The 18,004-nt window shown below is 34.9% G+C and overlaps 1 protein-coding gene and 1 long non-coding RNA gene across 2 annotated transcripts; one reads left to right on the top strand and one right to left on the bottom strand.

The window, feature by feature from the left end:
* Positions 1–97: 97 nt before the first annotated feature.
* On the bottom strand, positions 98–6,165 carry LOC128231859 (KRR1 small subunit processome component homolog). Its single transcript, XM_052945097.1, has 10 exons — positions 6,103–6,165; positions 4,550–4,757; positions 4,256–4,390; positions 3,844–3,969; positions 3,536–3,619; positions 3,213–3,269; positions 2,047–2,217; positions 1,372–1,449; positions 1,006–1,158; positions 98–739 (listed from the first exon to the last, which is right to left on the bottom strand). Exons 2-10 carry the CDS (start codon positions 4,736–4,738, stop codon positions 707–709), a joined length of 1,026 nt encoding a protein of 341 aa, XP_052801057.1. The 5' UTR covers positions 4,739–4,757; positions 6,103–6,165; the 3' UTR covers positions 98–706.
* Positions 6,166–10,213: 4,048 nt separating this feature from the next.
* On the top strand, positions 10,214–15,652 carry LOC128233027 (uncharacterized). The gene is made up of 2 exons (XR_008260598.1): positions 10,214–10,335; positions 13,137–15,652. It is a non-coding gene; the product is annotated as an uncharacterized LOC128233027 (long non-coding RNA).
* The last annotated feature ends 2,352 nt before the right edge of the window (positions 15,653–18,004 follow it).

Raw genomic sequence — 18,004 nt, 5'->3', positions numbered from 1 at the left:
CAATCATTTGCTTTAAATAGAGGTAGAAGTAAGGATAATACATCTGCAATGAAAAAAAACAAGCTCCTGTTGAGTGATGTAGATGATGAAGGACTAATTTTGTGACTAAAATTTATTTACACTTGTATGTCAACTCAACAAATTACATAAGCTCTCGATGTGTGATTGTAATTCTTGTCTTAAATATCTCAAGTTAAATACAGAAAAACATTCGTACATTCATTAACACAAAACTGTGAAAACAACAGAGCCAGGAAGCGAACGCCAATTGTTTCTGGGTTTTTGACTGTCAATCAAGAAGCATAATTTAATTATTTAAGCAAGAGTTATTGACCTTGCTATACATGTGTGTATTGCCTCTAGCAACAGGTGTTCCAAGTTTCAACTTAAGTTAATAGTTTTTGAACGCGTCTGCCAACAACGTCCCCAAGGTGATAAGAATGTTGAAAGAATGGTGAGCTAAAAAAATATTAAAGTGGTTTGATGCATCATCATTTTCATATCAACCCATATCACACAAAGTTTAGACTATTTACACAATTGCATATTTAATCGCACCAAACTTTCATTTAAATAATTTTGAAGTTAATTTTTTATCACTGTCAAACCACAGTCGTAAATGCAAATTGTCTCCTTGTACACTGTTTCTGGCATGGGACCCCAGGGGCATTTTGAATTGTCTCATCATATTCAGCAAAAGTTATTTTCAAGACTTTACATTGGCCCTTTTCTTTCCTTTCTGAAATTAACAAATGAACATTTTTCATCTGGAATATTGTAAAAATGTACTGGTAGTTTTTCCAACTTTTTCATCAATTAAAAATATATGTTCATGATGAGTGTTAAATTAGCACAAAAAGAAATCAGATTATTTATCCATTGCAAGATAAAAAGAGTTTCACTTAAAATTAAAGATAAGGTCTCCAAAAAATATTCTGACGGAATTGAAGAGAATGATAACATGTTTCAACTAAGCAAACCAAAATCATCTCGACACGGCGATACCTGGGCCTGTTTTATCTTTTTCTTCAGTTTATCAACATCAACTTCACTGGTGCTGGATTTTGCCTGCTTTGGCTCTGTTGGTTTTTCTTCTGGCGGAATGAAAGCCTTAGCCCGCTCCTTCTGTTTCTTCTCACAGCTCTCATGTTCCTTCGCCTGTTGTCACATTTACATAGAAGTCAAAATTTTACTCATTTAGAGCTATTGATTCAAAACAAGACATTACATTACAATTAAACAGTTTTTGTTCAAATGCTTTATTTTGGTTTAAGTTATATGTGATTAATTTTACTACAGTAATCATACTAAGAAAAAAGGCCATCAAGATCCTAATTTTCAGAGATCTAATCACTCATCAAATTTACATACCCGTTTTTGTGCTCTTTTCCTAGCCTTCTTCTCATCGTCCTTCAGGAAATACTCGCCTGTCTCCAGCTCTTTGTCAACCTGCAGCAGAATGTGTATGGCTACAACTGAATTCATTGTACCTACTTTGCTTCTCAATATACAATAGAATTAGGACTGCGTTTAATTCCATGAGGTCATTTTACAGACACAAACAGGAACATTTTCTGTATACTTTAACAATTAACAAGAGCACAATGTAACGAATACCAACACTTGTCTATTGCTTTGCATTCAAAATTACCATAGCTCAAAATTGATTAAAACCAGAGTTACCGGTATGGGTTTGAAAGTACATGTGAGAATATGTCTTTAGAATATGTCTTTCGTCTTTAGCATATGTGTAACTAGTTCCATGAATAGTTCCATAAACAGTTTTTGAGGTATGATAAAGGTCAGTTTATTAAAGTTATGATCAAGGCTCAAGTTGTTGCATGCAGATGGCAGATGCTGACAACAATGTTAAGGCTATGACAACATCTACACCTGTTTTCTTCCAAAAACAGACAAGCTAAAATAGGAAAAGTATGTATATATATATGTTGTTGCTTATTTCATTAGTGATCGAAAAAATATAACCAGTGTAATCTTATTTATTTTCATTATTGACTGAAAAGTATATCAAGTATAATTCTGTACCTTGCTCTCTGGCTGAGGAGGTGGGAAGGGTGTGTATGTCTTCTTTGTCCGTTTCTTTGTTGGCTGTTTACGTCTACTGATATTCTTGGATTTGAACTTGGGCAGAAATCTCTCCCAGCTCTCGTCTTTCAGCTGTGGATCTTTGGCAAGCTCCCGCTTTATCATCAACGTCTGCATAAAAATAAGTTTATTTCCTCTGTCTCATCAATAGTGAATTAACATAGTGAACATGAATATGAAAACTTTAAGCAAAACAATATAGTATGCTAACATTACAATATTGATGATTAAAATAAATCAAACCTACTTAAATGTTATCCCCCTCAGTTTTCAATCCAAAATTTTGGTCACAATATTTATACCAGGGCTTCTACCAGTTTGAAACCTAAATTGGTCAGGGCGCGCATCAATTGAATAATTTGAATGTGATCATCAACAGAATTTTTACATTTGATAGGAATGTGCATATGTTATCTTCAAATAAGGTAAACATTTCATCAACTTCTGACTTAAAACAAAGGGTTTCTGACATTGAAACTGTTTGTAAAAGTGCCTTAAAGGGATTTCATGAGCATTGCACTACCAAACGAGAGAAAAACTTATAAGGAGGTCTAAATAACGATTAACTGATATAGTTTCTTGATATTATATGATGAAAAAACAAACAATAAGATACAACATAAATATAATATGGGCAGATAACAGTCTTTTAAGTAAATTCTTATTTTTACTTCACGAAGCCATGACATGAAAAGTGTTCCATGTCGAAAGAGGTGGTTGTTAAAAACTGCACATAAATAGGCTTCCAAGCAGTGTTTTTAGATGAAATATTTATCAATTTTCACAATATATGACCAATCATGTAGTGTATTTTATATTGTTTACATTAATAATTGGAGGAAAAATTTTTACCAACAGCTCTTGTATAATTCTAGATCTTTCTCTTTTCTATAATTATAGATTAAAATTGATACAGATTCTGTTTTTATTGTTTTGTGAGTCATCCCATGTAATTAAAACCATTAATGCTGGGAAATGACCATCATTTTGTGCATTTCTTGATATATTTTTTTATGAGAAAACAATTAAAACTAATGATGAAATCCACATTGTAACTCATTACCAACAGTACCATGACGATGTCATTCAGAAAATGAAGAACTTACCTTTATGTTATATATAGGGTGGACATTCTTCATCGTATCGATCACAATATTACGAACCTGAAAATTAAACCTGCAGTTAACATAAATGATTAAATATAATCTGTTCATACATGCAGAAAACATTTAGCCATTTATACACATATATAAAATTATAACTCATCAAAATCGAGGGAAAAAATGGAAGCAAAAATGACATAAATATTTACAACAATCAGTGTTTTATTTGTTACATTATATATTGTCCCTGTTGGAATCATCAGTAACATTCTTACTTTTACAACCACACATTAACATCTGGTGTATTTTTCATTGAATACCAGTACCTCTTTAATTCCCCTGTAGGATCCAAGAGTTGATACAGTGTTACCCTGCACCAACACGTAGCAGTTTGTCAACAACTCTATTGCCTGTAATCATAATTGGTTATAAATTCAGAGAATTTCAATGTGTTCAAAACAAACCATTAGTTATTTAAGTTTTATAGAAATATTTGTACAGTTATTTTCTAGTTTGTCATTATTTAGTCTACTATAATGCTCTTGGTTAAAAGGAGTAAAGGTCACATCAGCTCTGAATTCCACATACTGCTTCTTAAACTGCATTGTTCAGAAACAGTTTTATGCCCAATTACTTTTAATGTTGATCCATTTGGTCCAATAAGTCTCTGCCTGCGCTTGACAAATCTGTCTCCGTTCCGTACAAGGCTGCCAATCTTAATTATATCACAGAAAACATCATCCTCCAGCACCCTCACGGCCTGAAAATTGTAAGAATACCTTTACAAGTAACATCAACTTATTTTTAATCCATTAAACATGTAACCAAACATATGAATTATAAAATACATCTGAAATATTTTCCGTGAAAAATAGCAAAATGCTTATTGTTCAGGACATTTAATATTACAATAAACTACAGAATGCAAATAACTTTGAACTGCATACCAGCATGAAACTGATTTGCAATAATAACAGAGTAAACTGTTGAACATATTATCATTGTAAAGCAATTGACATCAAACTTTGTATTCCTCTTCTCGTTACCTGCTCGTAAGGGACACTTCTTGCCAATAGTTTAATGAGATCTCGAGCCTTGATAATCACATATGGATCCCATGTCTTCCGAGTTGTGCCCACTGTCATAGATCCCTCTACCAGGTCCAGCTCAGCCTTTAAATTCTGAAAAATGAGTATACTTTACAAAATGAAATTGTTGATAAGAAGGAGCTTTCATGTATATTGTGTAGATATACAAGAAAGTCATGTTCAGTACAACAATTCAATACTTTATTTATCCCTATATAAACACCATTTTCCGAAAACAATAAGGAATCTTACATGATCTGAAAGAGTCTTCTTAACAAGTGGCCAACATTCCTTCAAGTATTTTTCTCTGTATTTTGGAAATAGTGTAGCAAAGGAACTTTCTGCCAACACGCCATGTGGATTATCCTCCTTTGAAATACCAGGATCCTTCCATCCATCAGGCACAACTAACAAATCTTCTTCTTTAGTTGATTTGTCCATTTTTCTAATTGAAGCAAAGCTGAAACAGTAAATTTGAGGTTTTATATATGAAATGATATAATATTTGTATATCATAAATTTATGTTAAAATTTCAAAATCAACATTAATTTATCCCATGTAAAGCATTGCTACAAGAGGGAAATATGTCTTGCTTTCAACTAGTGCAGAGTCATAGAGATCTTTGTCGTTCAGTGCTATTCTCATGCCAACTGACCTACTCAAGGTGCGTGAGGTATTTTTACAATATTTGAAAGTCTTTCCAATGGCGCAGTCAAACGTCAATGTCAGCTTTTTTTGATAACCTTTCTCTGAATGGGTTTCTTTTTAATAAGTATATTGTTCACAAGGTTTCTATCCAAACATTATCAAGAATTATATGCAAATAATGTATTAGATATGTAATACTAAAATGTAAAAAGCTGTTGATTGTTTTTTTGTTATAATTTTGATTTGGAAATTGTCAAGTTCGGCCAGTCTTTAATACCCAACCGGAATTCTGAAGACTTCGGAGCCATTTCCAGACTACTACGGAAATTTCCGTTGGTTCAGAATTCGTCAAATCTGGCCAATCTTCTATACACAACCTCATATGCAAAATAGAGTTACGCAACTTGTCATTTAGCGGTTACATGGTAAAGTATGATTTTTACATTAAGTAATCTATTTCAAGCATCAAATGCTCCTCTAAAAATAATTTCCATATTTATCAAACCACCTCTTTTTTTCAACAATTCATGTTTAACTTTAGTAATTAAATGAATCAATTTTTTTTAACATCTTTTATTCTAGACTACCTTCCACATTAGCTAAAATAATGAGCGATCAGGGATATTTTTTTATTATTATTAACATTTCTTATGTATCCCTGTAACGCTACAACTCTCTACCAGCGAGAAAGAATATATAGTATTATGCCTAAATGTTGAATAATAATGACCAAATTGTTCAATATATACCCGACATAGTCTAAAATAATAGACGGGGGGGGGGGGATATTGAAATTGTATTCAAGATATTTTATGTTTAAAATGGATAATTTGGACTAATACCCAACAGTGATCTAAACTGGATTGAATTTGTCCTAGTTTGGACTTCAACAAAAGAAGTTGGGTACTTTGAACATTTCCGAAACTTGGAAGTGAACAAAAATTCACTGCTCAAAGGGTGGGATTTAGAACTCAAACTGTGCAGTTTGTTGAAATCCCATATGTGTCACCTATCCAAATATCAGAATATCCGAAAATAAGAGCAATTCATATGGACATCATTATTCTATTATCTTCTTAGTTTCGTGACTTATAAAGCAGACGCGAATAAAAACAACATGACTGATCAATATACTAAAGTAAAATATACTATATACCATCAGGAATATAAGTTGTTATTCGTTAAACATGTGTTGATATCTCGCAGCGTAGCAGACAACAATTTTCACAATTAAAGACGAGAAGCTCTGAGGCACCCAATGGTTTTAATTATAAAAAGCAACTTGTTCCTTTCCACAGGAGTTAGGTTTAGTCCAAATAAATGTACGTGATAAAACTGGTGAAGATATACCGTATCGCACACAAACCTTTACACGCCGGGTAATCATTGGAGCCATAACATTTTGTTATGTGTTGAAAATGCTCCAACGCGTCTTCCGTTATAGTGCCAATGAGTGGAATATGGATGTAAACAGTGAGTATGGTTTCTTATTTTTCATTTTTAGAGGTTTATACCAGTAAATTAAAAAAATTGGAGAATGTAGTTCCACATAGGAATGGCCATGAGTTGTTCTAAAGGTAAAAGTTCTGAATAAAATTTAATATCTGATCGTCTAGAACTTGCATAACTTGCTAGACGTAAGTGTTGACAACGTAAAAATCTGGATTTTCGTGAGAATTGTTCACATACCTTATGTTTAAGTATCTTCTTTACATGTGTGTGGCTTTTTTATTGACAAAAGGTTGCCGCGTTACAAATTTTAGAACTTTATTTGTTATACTTGCTGCACTATGCTCGATTTTCTGAACGTTGTGGTGCCAATGAATAGGTTGTGGTGCTCATGAATAGTAATTTATTAGGAAACGAATTGGGTTATGCAAGTTCTAGACGATCAGATATTAAATTTTATTCAGAACTTTTACCTTTAGAACAACTCATGGCCATTCCTATGTGGAACTACATTCTCCTTTTTTTTAAATTTACTGGTATAAACCTCTAAAAATGAAAAATAAGAAACCATACTCACTGTTTACATCCATATTCCACTCATTGGCACTATAACGGAAGACGCGTTGGAGCATTTTCAACACATAACAAAATGTTATGGCTCCAATAAATGCCGCCGTGCCATAGACATCCCATGTATGCATCCGGCCGTTCTCAACAAGCGCGCCCAAAGCATGCGATGTATGCTACCATTCTGCAGGAAAACCGCCACATTACATTAAAAATACTCCAAACAGTTGTCATAAAAACTATATAAATATTTAACATATTGTCTTCGTGTATCAATTTGATGTTATAGGTAATCAGTTCCAATATACTTCAGTAAAATATTGTAAGTTTTGAGTGCCTTTTTGAAACTTAAATTGCCCTTGTTTTACATTCCTTAATACCAGAGGGAAGCGCTTTCCACTATCTTAATTGCAGCTGCTGTCTGAAAGCTTCTTCTTTTAACGTTTCACGTGTCAGAACGACCTTGTTCATAGTGTTCATATGCGACGATGCTACAGAGTAAGCCTTGCGTATTATTTGGAAGAAGGCGAAGAAAAGGGTGACCTACGGGTCGGGCTCCATACGAAATATGCAAATATGTTGTCAAAAATCCACCCCTTGTCCAATTACGGTTTATAAGTCGGGGTCAGAAGTGAAAAACAACCGAGTCCATTTCTACGGTGATTATCTTCTGCTGCCTGAAGTCCCAAATTAATGTTCCCGCCGATGTAACATTAAATTTTTACCCCTTGAGACATTGGTAAACGTTGGAATTTGACTTAGACAACATTTAATTTTTGATTAGAACAATTGTTGAAGACTGATCAGTGTTACTTTTTGATAAGTACTGGGGTCAATTTTCAGAGGTTAATACAGTCTAAAATAAACGTCAGAGATCGACACTCTGTTGAAGGAAAACAAATGGGTGTCTAGTTCCAGAAAAAACGATGCATGACTTCCGCTAGCCAGTGCTAGCTGATTGGCTAGCTTCCTTGTTATAAATAATAAGCTTTCAAGAAATGCCAAATATATACATCACATTGACTGAATATATATTATATATATATATATATATATATATATATATATATATATATATATATATATATATATATATATATATATATATATATATATATATATATAGGTGCTTCTTCTTCTTCTTCTTCTTCTTCTTCTTCTGCTTCTGCTTCTTCTTCTTCTTCTGCATCTTCTTCTTCTTCTTGCTAGCTGATGGCCATGGGGCATGTTGGCATGTTGTATGTGAGTACTTCGCTTAAAAAGTGTACTTCTATCAGGTTATGAGGAGATATTTTAGCGACTGCTGGATTTTGATTCCGACTAGATCTGATCCAATCCCATATATGTTAATAGTAAAACTAGAAAAGGAGAGGGCTCATGTGGAAGAATCATCACCATCATCATCATCATCAGCAGCAGCAGCAACAACAACAACAACAACAGCATCAGCCACAACATCATCATCATCATCATCATCATCATCACCCAAAGTTACAAAAGTACAAACATGTAGTATCAACCGCTATAGCTGCACCAATATACCAGCTGTACTACTAAGACTTGCTGACCAAGTGTATATATTTATTTCATATACAATATAAGGTATTTTGTTCTTTTTGGTGGGGTCACTTTTTTACAGATGCGATTGGAAAGGAGTCATTTTTTTTTCTAAAAAATAATGACCGGGGGTCTTGATTCTATGGGGTCAAGATATTTACTTACCGTGACTGGCCATGAAGCTCCGAATCCAGCTCAACACTGTACCCTTGTATGAACATCATTATGTACATGTATGTGTGTGTTTGATGTTGTACTGGCTTAGCTTTAGAATAACGCCCAAAATTCAGTCATTTCATTTTCGGTATCTTCCACAAACTGAGTACAAATGTTGTCAGGACCGGAGACTATAGCACACCGACCTGGAGTGATGTTGAATTCGGATGCATGCCAAGATGTGAGACCGACCTGACAAACACACTGTCCAGGTAACGTCACGTTTGTGAAACCTTTAAGGGACTCGCTCATATTTTTTAACAAGAAAAAGAGTTTTCCCGGTATTGAATATGAAAACACTTAATTTTATCATTATTTTACTCTATATGATATCAAAATTGCCCAAAAGTACAGTTATATTGTAGAAAAGTATTTTGGTTTAAGTGGGGTGTGATATACAAGTTAAAACGATTTCATGAAATGTTTTAAAAACTATTTTAGAAATGTTTCAAATAAACATTCTTAAAATGTTGTATTTAAATGTTTGTACCACGTGCGTTTGTATGGCTTTAAAATGTTGCAAAACATTGAATCAAAACATCGGTAGCTTTTGTTGACCCTTATATGCACAATCTTATTCTGAGTTCACTCGTGTTGTACAAACTACTACCAAAAAAGACACGAGGTAAAAGTCATACTGTACATAGTTGAACCTGCCCTTAGGTAAAATGTGAAAGTTTTGTATTAGTGCCAATGGAGTTCAGCCAACTCAAATTGCAAATATTTAGTCTTGTTCTGTTTGTTTGTTTTGTTTCTCTAGCCATGGCGAAAATGATTTTAAAGTCGTTTAGGCGTAAAAAAAATAATTGTTTGCACTAACCAGACCGACCCTATTTTTTTACCCCTATCGACCCCACACTTTTTTGCCGAAGTGAGTATTTTTGTTCGTAATTTCCTAAAAAATGTTAATTAATGAGTGAACATGTTAAAATTTGACCAATTTATTCGGAAAACTTTCTACAATAGCAATACACCCTGACATAGACCAGAAATACGGGTTCTCGACAAAACAATTGCCTACCTAGCGACCCTATTTTTGGTAATGTAAGTGGAAACAAAGATTTTTTTGGCCTTATTAAATATCAAATAAGATTTATCATTTTGTCGGAACTCGAATTATTGTGTTGTATAAAAAGCATCTGTTTATCCTAAGTGGGCATACTAAGTTAAGAACATTTGCGTTACTGAACACGTGTATATAGATTTCTATTCATAATATATAATTATATATCGGCTACGTGAATGAATAAATTATGTATTAGTTAATTATTCGTGGACACTGCATGACGTGTGTACTTTTTAAACTATTCCGATATACCTTTTTAGTGGCGGGATATTATTGCAAATGGTGTGACGTCAATATTTTTGTTATGCCGTCAAACCAAAAGTTAATATGTATAATCTGCCACAAACCGAAAGTTATTAGCATAATCGTGGTCCCCTACCTCATCTCTTTACTAAAAAATGAAGCTGGGCACCAAACTCATATAATGAGTAATGAATGGCGTATTTATTATACCAGCAGGTTTACACCAGTTTCAACCAGTTTCTTGTAACAGCAGAGATCATAACAGACACGAACAAGAAAAAACAAACGAACGTGAGTACAGTTTTTAAGATTAACTATTCGCTCGGAAAATAATTGTGCCGTTTAAACTCATTGTCTTCAGTTCAGTAATAAATCGACCTATTTTTAATTTCTACAACATCTAACATGCTGATGTCATGGTCAGAGTAAGGTCCGTAGTATTGCATCATACACCTAAAGTATGTATGTTTTTCAAGAAAATATTAATTTATTTGTTGAAAGAATGATTCATAGTTGCTGGGACCAACAGTCAGTTTATTCCTGTCAAATTGAAATCTTGACCTGATTTTCGTTAATTACTCTAAGGTTAGATTTGATAATCCTTCGCCTTTTTCCGATATTCATGGTATGTTCGGATCTCGTGTGACGTGAACACAATGTCATACCATGTTCAGTGTTAACGCAGTAACGTTATTCATATATATATTATACTAATATAAATACACTGTAAAAGGCTAAGTAGAGGTGTGCCAATTCGTTATCAATTTGTAAAAAAACAAAACGAATTGAAGTGTTCGCCACATTTCCAAAATTAACTAGAAAATAGTTAAGTAAAGTATAGGTGTGCCAATTCGTTATAAATTTGTATTAAAAAAACCCCACGAATTGATGTATTCGCCACGTTTTTAAAATTAACTAGAAACTGACGTCTCCCGTTTACGGCAGCATATGTTCAAAAAAATATTAAAAGTTCAAGGATTAGGTCTACACAATGGCGATATCTCGGCGAGTACTGCCAAACATTAAACCCCACAACTCAGTATATTGTTATTTTTCCTATCAAGTTTCATGACGTAAGCTCTTACTTATTGAGAAAGAAGTGAGAGAAATTCCTAGCTGTATTTGCCGTGTTTTTAATATTAAGTCAAGGTTCATAACTATACTAATACAAATACAGTAGGCGGTCACACGCTATACCACAAGTGCACATTCTCATTCATCAGAGGTTTGATAATGATAAATTTAACGCATAGCGCCATCACTCTGGTGTACGAGAATGACTCTCACATGCTGGTTAATATTTCTGTAGTTCCATCATTCTGGCCATCATACTTTTTTTGACACGCGCGACACTAGAGTTCATTCAAAGATTGTCAAAAAATCACAAACGGTCATTGGGCATACCAGTATATTTGTTGGGCGAAGCAACACAAAACCCATGTGCAACTTATTAAACCCAAGTAGCTGATTGTATTAACTTTGATAAGTTGTCCACATGTGATCTTTAGCCTAGCTTGCACATTTAATTTGGTAATAGTCACACTTAATTATTGACCAATGAATTAACGTTTTGGCTAACTTTACAAATAGTTTGACCAATCCAATGATTTTAACCAGTTATATAAATTTGGTTGCATGTGCAAAATTCATACTTGGTTTACATTCATGTGACTTAAATTGGGTCCATATACTAGATTGCATGCTTCGTTGGACACACAGTCAAATAACTGATCTGTGTGTTGCAGCCCAACCTTAATCGAATGTTATATAACTGCCTCACTCGTTTACAAATGTTCAATGCTCTGTTTCACTGATTAAAGGGCATAGACTCCAGATGATACAATTGCAAGAAATGTCAAAAACATGCATAAAATTGATTACTGCTGCACCACGTTGATTCCGACACATGTTTCTCCCACCTCAGATAAGTAGATCCAATAATTTTACCATGCTAGAAATTCTTATCTTGCCCACGGGCGAAGATAAAATGCCCGTATGGAATTTCTTTTCAATGCTCACCACATTGTAATTACCTCCCTCGTTAATGACTGTCGTCTGTAGCATCATGGAAACATTTTCTTGTGGCAATATTTAGAACGCTTGTTAATTATTTCTCGCTTCAAATGTCACCATAAAACAGTTTTCACGCACCTTTCAAGAAATAATGCTTCACTCTCTTTGGACTATTTAAAGACCGATTTGACTATACACATCATCCGAATCATTGCGCGCATATCCATGACAACCACGAATTATCGCATATCCATGCGCAATTATTTTCACTAAGCACAAAAGAGTTCCAGCAAAAAATACATTTTTACTTAACTTTGTTTAACTGAGGTGGGAGAAAAAGCATCTACCATAGCCGCTCGTGTAAGATAGGTTCATCCCGACCCTCGCGCAGGGTGTTTTGCGGTAAACCTCGTTTCAGCAAAACACCCTACGCTCGGATCGGGATGAACCTATCTTACACTCTCGGCCATGGAAGATACTTATAATCTTTCGCATTTTTTGCGCATTTTTCCAATTCAAAATTACTGGGTTTATCTACCACGTAAATCCAAGTAAATTAAAATAGCTTCGGTTTGTTTATCAGTACTAAACACCTGAATTTCACAAGGTAAATGTACACACTATAAGCTGGAAAACTATTATACGCTATTTTTAAACGGGTAAACTCAGCTGAGACCGCGACGAATTATTATTTTAATCATGTAAAATGATGTATTATCGGCCCCATACAAAATCGTATTGGAAATTCTAGGCTTGTTTTGAGAAAATACTGTCTGCCGATTTTGACCATCTGGTGTCTAGTCCCTTTAATGTATTTGTTCTTCGAGTTTAGATTAAAATTTCTATAATAAATGAAGCGTTTGATCGTCAATCAAGTTGCGGTTGATGCTATTATCATATTTGTACCATGGAGCTGCGGCGGGCGTCTAGATTCGGATAGAAATCTGGAGGTGGCAGACGATCCCCTATAGGTGGGATCTGACATTGCTTATCATTGGAACTTAGTGATGGTCTCCGAAAAGATCGATCATATGAACTTATGAATCATGCTGAAATTGTATATCATATTTTTGTTTCAGTGCACATAACAGAAGATGATTTTTGCACTAGAGACAATACAACGCTATCTGTTCTACATGCTGGATGAAAAAGGTGACTCATGTCAAACAAGAATGTAGGCAGTTCAAAGTGCTTCCGAAAAGCTATATATTTTGACAATTACTCAGTGAACAACAGCGAAATGTATCTGGATATAGACGAACTGCGTGACAGGGAAAGACTTGTGAACAATTATTCTGTGAACAGTTTTATATCGTCAAACAACGAGCTTGTGGTGACGAGAACGTACGACGGGCGACGATATTCCACCATGCTCTTTAAGCCCACCGATCGGAACCAAGTGGACATAGTGGTCACCAAAGGCAACGTTCATGAAGGAAATGAAGACATTTCAGCTAAGAGGACGTCGAATGATGAGAGACAAGTCTATTCCATTCGTGCGCGGTTGCTGGTTGGTCTGGTGTTCTTCATGTTGATGGTTATGTTGGTTGTGTTGGTCGTGTGCCTTGTACTCGGTACACCGTCCATAAGCTCAACAAATGGCAGAGGCGATGTCTCTGAATTACCCGTGTTCAATGATATTGGACTGTCAGTGCTACAGCAGAACGGGACCCATAGGGAAAACGGAGCGTATTTTCAATACAATTCTACGAACAATGCTTTATTTCCCACTGTTATTAATGCCACCGCAGGTGATTAATCTGCTGCTTTAATGTGATTGGTAGGCTGCTGGTGGCGTGATATATGCATGTTGTATGTGCCTCGAAATGGATCGGTTTGGTCTAGACTTAATTATGTTGCAACTTTTGACCATGATATTTACTACATTTAGACTTCATATATTTTCCTAAATTAGATATATTCTAATGGATGGGTTTTACCATGTTGCTTCTTCTATGCATTATATGCGTGTGCTTTTAACACAGTGAAAAGTGAATTTGGAACCTAATCCCATAGCACCATGTCATGTAGAATCATCGCATGGTAAATGTTCTGGCGTAATGTCGTTTAGGAAATATACTGTTATTCATGCTGTTTTGTGTGATTAATGCAAGCATATGTTGCTAAATTATTTACAGTTACGAGTCTGTTATTACTAGCACTCTTAGATTGTTCTTTCTCACAACATTATTAATTTAACCAGTGGTTAAAATATGTAAAAAAGGGAAATCTTTCCAAAAATAGAACAAACAATGTAGTTATTATTTCTCATGGTTAGGGTGATTACCTTAAATATTTGTATTATAGGACCGTTTATTTTTGCCGTTCACGTGCTCGTTTACGGATATATACCTATATTCGATTTTTGATTGTGCCACTGTACTTTTGGAGTACAACACATAGGGTACACTTTATCAATATACTCGAAATAGGGTTATTTTTGCTGATTCCAAGACTTGGTTGAAGTATACGTTTTTCCTATTGTTGTTTTTTGTTGTTGTTGATGCTGTTGTTGTTGACGATGCTTTCTAAGAAAGCGTTGTATGTGTTTGGCGGTTTTGTGGTTATGAGACTGTTGCTTCACGTTTAATGATATGTTCTAAATTATTTATAATGTCGAATCGGTGTGTGTAAATTGACGGGGCCAATTCCTTGTCCATTCGGTTAGTGGTAGGTCAGTGACTGGGTCCCTGACTTTCTTGTTTTGTTTCCATTATTTCCAAGTCATTTGTTTATGTATTGCTTTCTAGCCAACTGTGAATCTCTTTATTTTACATAGTTTGACAATACTATTTTTAACGGTCTCAAGATATTTTGTTGAGCAATTTCATCGTCTGCAATACTTGACATATTTTACTCTTTTTTCTTGTATTACTTATTGTCAAAATTCTTCATATAAACATTCGTCAAAGAACAAATGCGCATTTTACTTGCACTTAACCATTTTTACTGTGATTGACCAAATGAATGTTTTACATGATTTACATTTTATGTTTATGCTGTATATATAATTATGGTATTTCTGTTTTGTTTTTGTTCCAATATTTAGGAGAGTTCATTTGTTGATTGTAACAAAATTGCACATCAATGGTGTTACTTGACATATCAAACCAATAGGTAATGCTGTGGTGTCTATGTTAGCAAGAAATCCATATTGTTTATAATCTTACAGAACACTGCCTTTTTCTATTAAAATGTTCTGCCATTGACTTCATAATCATCTGATGCTGCTGAATGTGTGCTTGAACTGCATTGATGTATCTTTAAGTGTTCAATCTCTTTATACACACACATCCGAATTTTAAACAATGCACAATGCAGACAATATTCCCTAGTGTACAGCGTTATATTTATATGTTCATTATTGGATAAATGAAACTTATTGTTTACTTGTAATCGTTTTATACACACAAATCCAATCTTAAACAATGCACGCACAGTGTGGACAATATCCGCAAGTGTACAATGTTATATTTATATATGTTCGTTATTTACCCTTTGATAAACATGTTGGTACCCTTGCTATAATAAAACATTCAATACATGTAGTTATGTTGACTGCTTGATGAATTTGATTAAATTGGTTATAATTATTTGTAAGATCAACAGTCATTTTGAAAAACAGATGTATACATACATACATATCATATAAAACACTGTCCAGAAGTCCTGACCATGTGATATGCGTTCGTGTAATCTGGAAGACTAACCAAACATTTTATTCTGAGAATAAGTATGTGAGCGTTTACGACTACCCGGCAGACCATTTCCGGTAATGGTATCCTGTAATGATTAACACGGTCAGATGTGAGAGCCTCGTATGTTACTCAAATGACTATGCAAATGGGTTGCATCGGTCTTGGTATTTTTTGACAGACAGACTGACTTACAGAATTGTTTATCGTCATAAACTTGTTGACATACTATAACTTTGCATTCAATGGTCTATCGAAAAAATGGTAAGGAAAGCGTTGTACATCTGGTTGAAATTGTTTATCAACTTTTTTATGTTCAGTAGGAGTAATATGTCTCTTAGTGTGTTAACTTTTATTGCGCCTGTTTTTTGTTAATACAAGTCGGGGTGTGTTGTTGGTGTCTGCGTCGTGTCGCCTGCGTCCTAGTGCCAAAACTTGGCCATAACTCTCAAACCGTTCAAGATATTTGGATGAAACTTGGTATACACATTTTGTGAGATGCAATACACACATGTACAGCAAGGGTCATACCGTTAATGATTATTTAGTTACTCCCCTTGTCTGTATGTGAAACACAACATCAAACGAAAAGGTTAACTCTGCGGCGCTCTTGTTTAATTAAAATTTGAATCCAAGTGAATATGCATGCATGTGCATTTTTATACGACAACAGTCCCAAATGGCGGCAGATACATAAATCGGGCTGTCTGTCAGTCCGTTACCCACAGTCTGATCAATAACTAAAGAGCGCTTCGTCCAACGAACTTCGAAGACAGGTTGGTTGACCCGTATTTATGTTTAGGTCAATAGAACAAAGGTGAAGATGACATCGAGCTGCACAAGAGCTTCCAATCAATAACTGAAATAGCGCTTGGGCCACGGAACCTCAAACTTAGTGATCATGTACTTCATGACTAACAAATGGCCAACAAGATAGTTTAAGGACAAGGTCAAATATTGATATACGTTCACAAAATTGCCAAGCTCCATACGAAGTTGTCTCACGCATGAAATTTGTGTTCTAAGGCTTTATGGGCAATGTCATATTTTTTAGTCAATGATGAGCAATCCCAGCAAGTTTCTAAGCAATTTTGAACCCTTCTGACCAAAGGCCGATGGCGCAGTGTACGTAAACTGTGCGTCAGTGCGGCCGAGGGTCTGTAAACGATTGCTTGTGAACTGTCTTCAGTCTAGGTTTTGATTGTATCTGAATAAACTTTGTACAGTTGTTAGATATCCATGAGAGCTGGGTTCCTTTTGAAAACCAGTCAGATCCGCAAATGCATGACTGGATAATGGCCCTTGAAATTATCCAAAAAAAAGCTTTTTTTTAGCCAATTCTAGAAATGCAGAGAAACAACCTGTTGGTTTTATGTTTATCTCTCCCTTGCTCTCATTAAAAAATGGTCAAAAATACAGTTTAAGAGGGTTGATTGATTTTTAGCTCTACTGGTCAAAGGATAGTACGATGGCGCAGTGTCCGTCTGAACACACTTGCTTGTGAACGTTTGTTCAATTTATGCCCATTGGATCATTACTGTTCACGCCTCGGGGTTCACAAGTTTTGGTATACTTAAATAGGGAAATGTTTGAAAATCTTCTTGTCTGAAACGATGAATCTATGTTTAAATTTCCATTGCCATGCATTATAAAGCCACTGCCCATTGTCATAAAGCATGCTTTGCCTCTTCTGGAACTGTCATACGTGTATTTGTTAGGTATTTTCTAATGGCAAATTACGTGTGTAATAAACCCTTTAATATAAACCCATACATTTGTCAAACAGAAACAACAATTTCGTTACAAAGTAATAAGTGTGGTTTCCAAAGTCTGAATGTTGCTTAAGAAGGTGAAGTTAGCAACACTTGACTATTTAAGTGTCATTTCTACGGTGGCAAAGAGGTAACATATGTGTGAAATATTTTGTGGCCAGGACATAATATTTCCGTCCCATAACATCGTTATCTTATAATCGTATAACTACATGCATGTAAGTCGTAGCCACGATATGGCTTTGTCGTGTTGACGAGCTTGTAAGTTGTGGGCATGACATAACGGTTTCCTGGTCACGACGTACTCGTCCTTGGAACGAGTGTGTGTATGTGTATTTCTTTAGACCTTGCGGTCAAGGATAACTCGTGAAAGTGCAAGCACTTATTTCCAACGGGGTCCTTTGTTGTTGTTTTGAAGAGTCAGGGGTGAGATACAAGTTCCGTGGGCGATACCCTAGGTTTTTTTCCCCTTGGTGCTTT

This window comes from Mya arenaria, chromosome 4 (genome assembly GCF_026914265.1).
Source record: "Mya arenaria isolate MELC-2E11 chromosome 4, ASM2691426v1".
Lineage (NCBI taxonomy): Eukaryota > Metazoa > Mollusca > Bivalvia > Myida > Myidae > Mya > Mya arenaria.
This window is presented reverse-complemented; position numbering and strand designations above follow the sequence as displayed.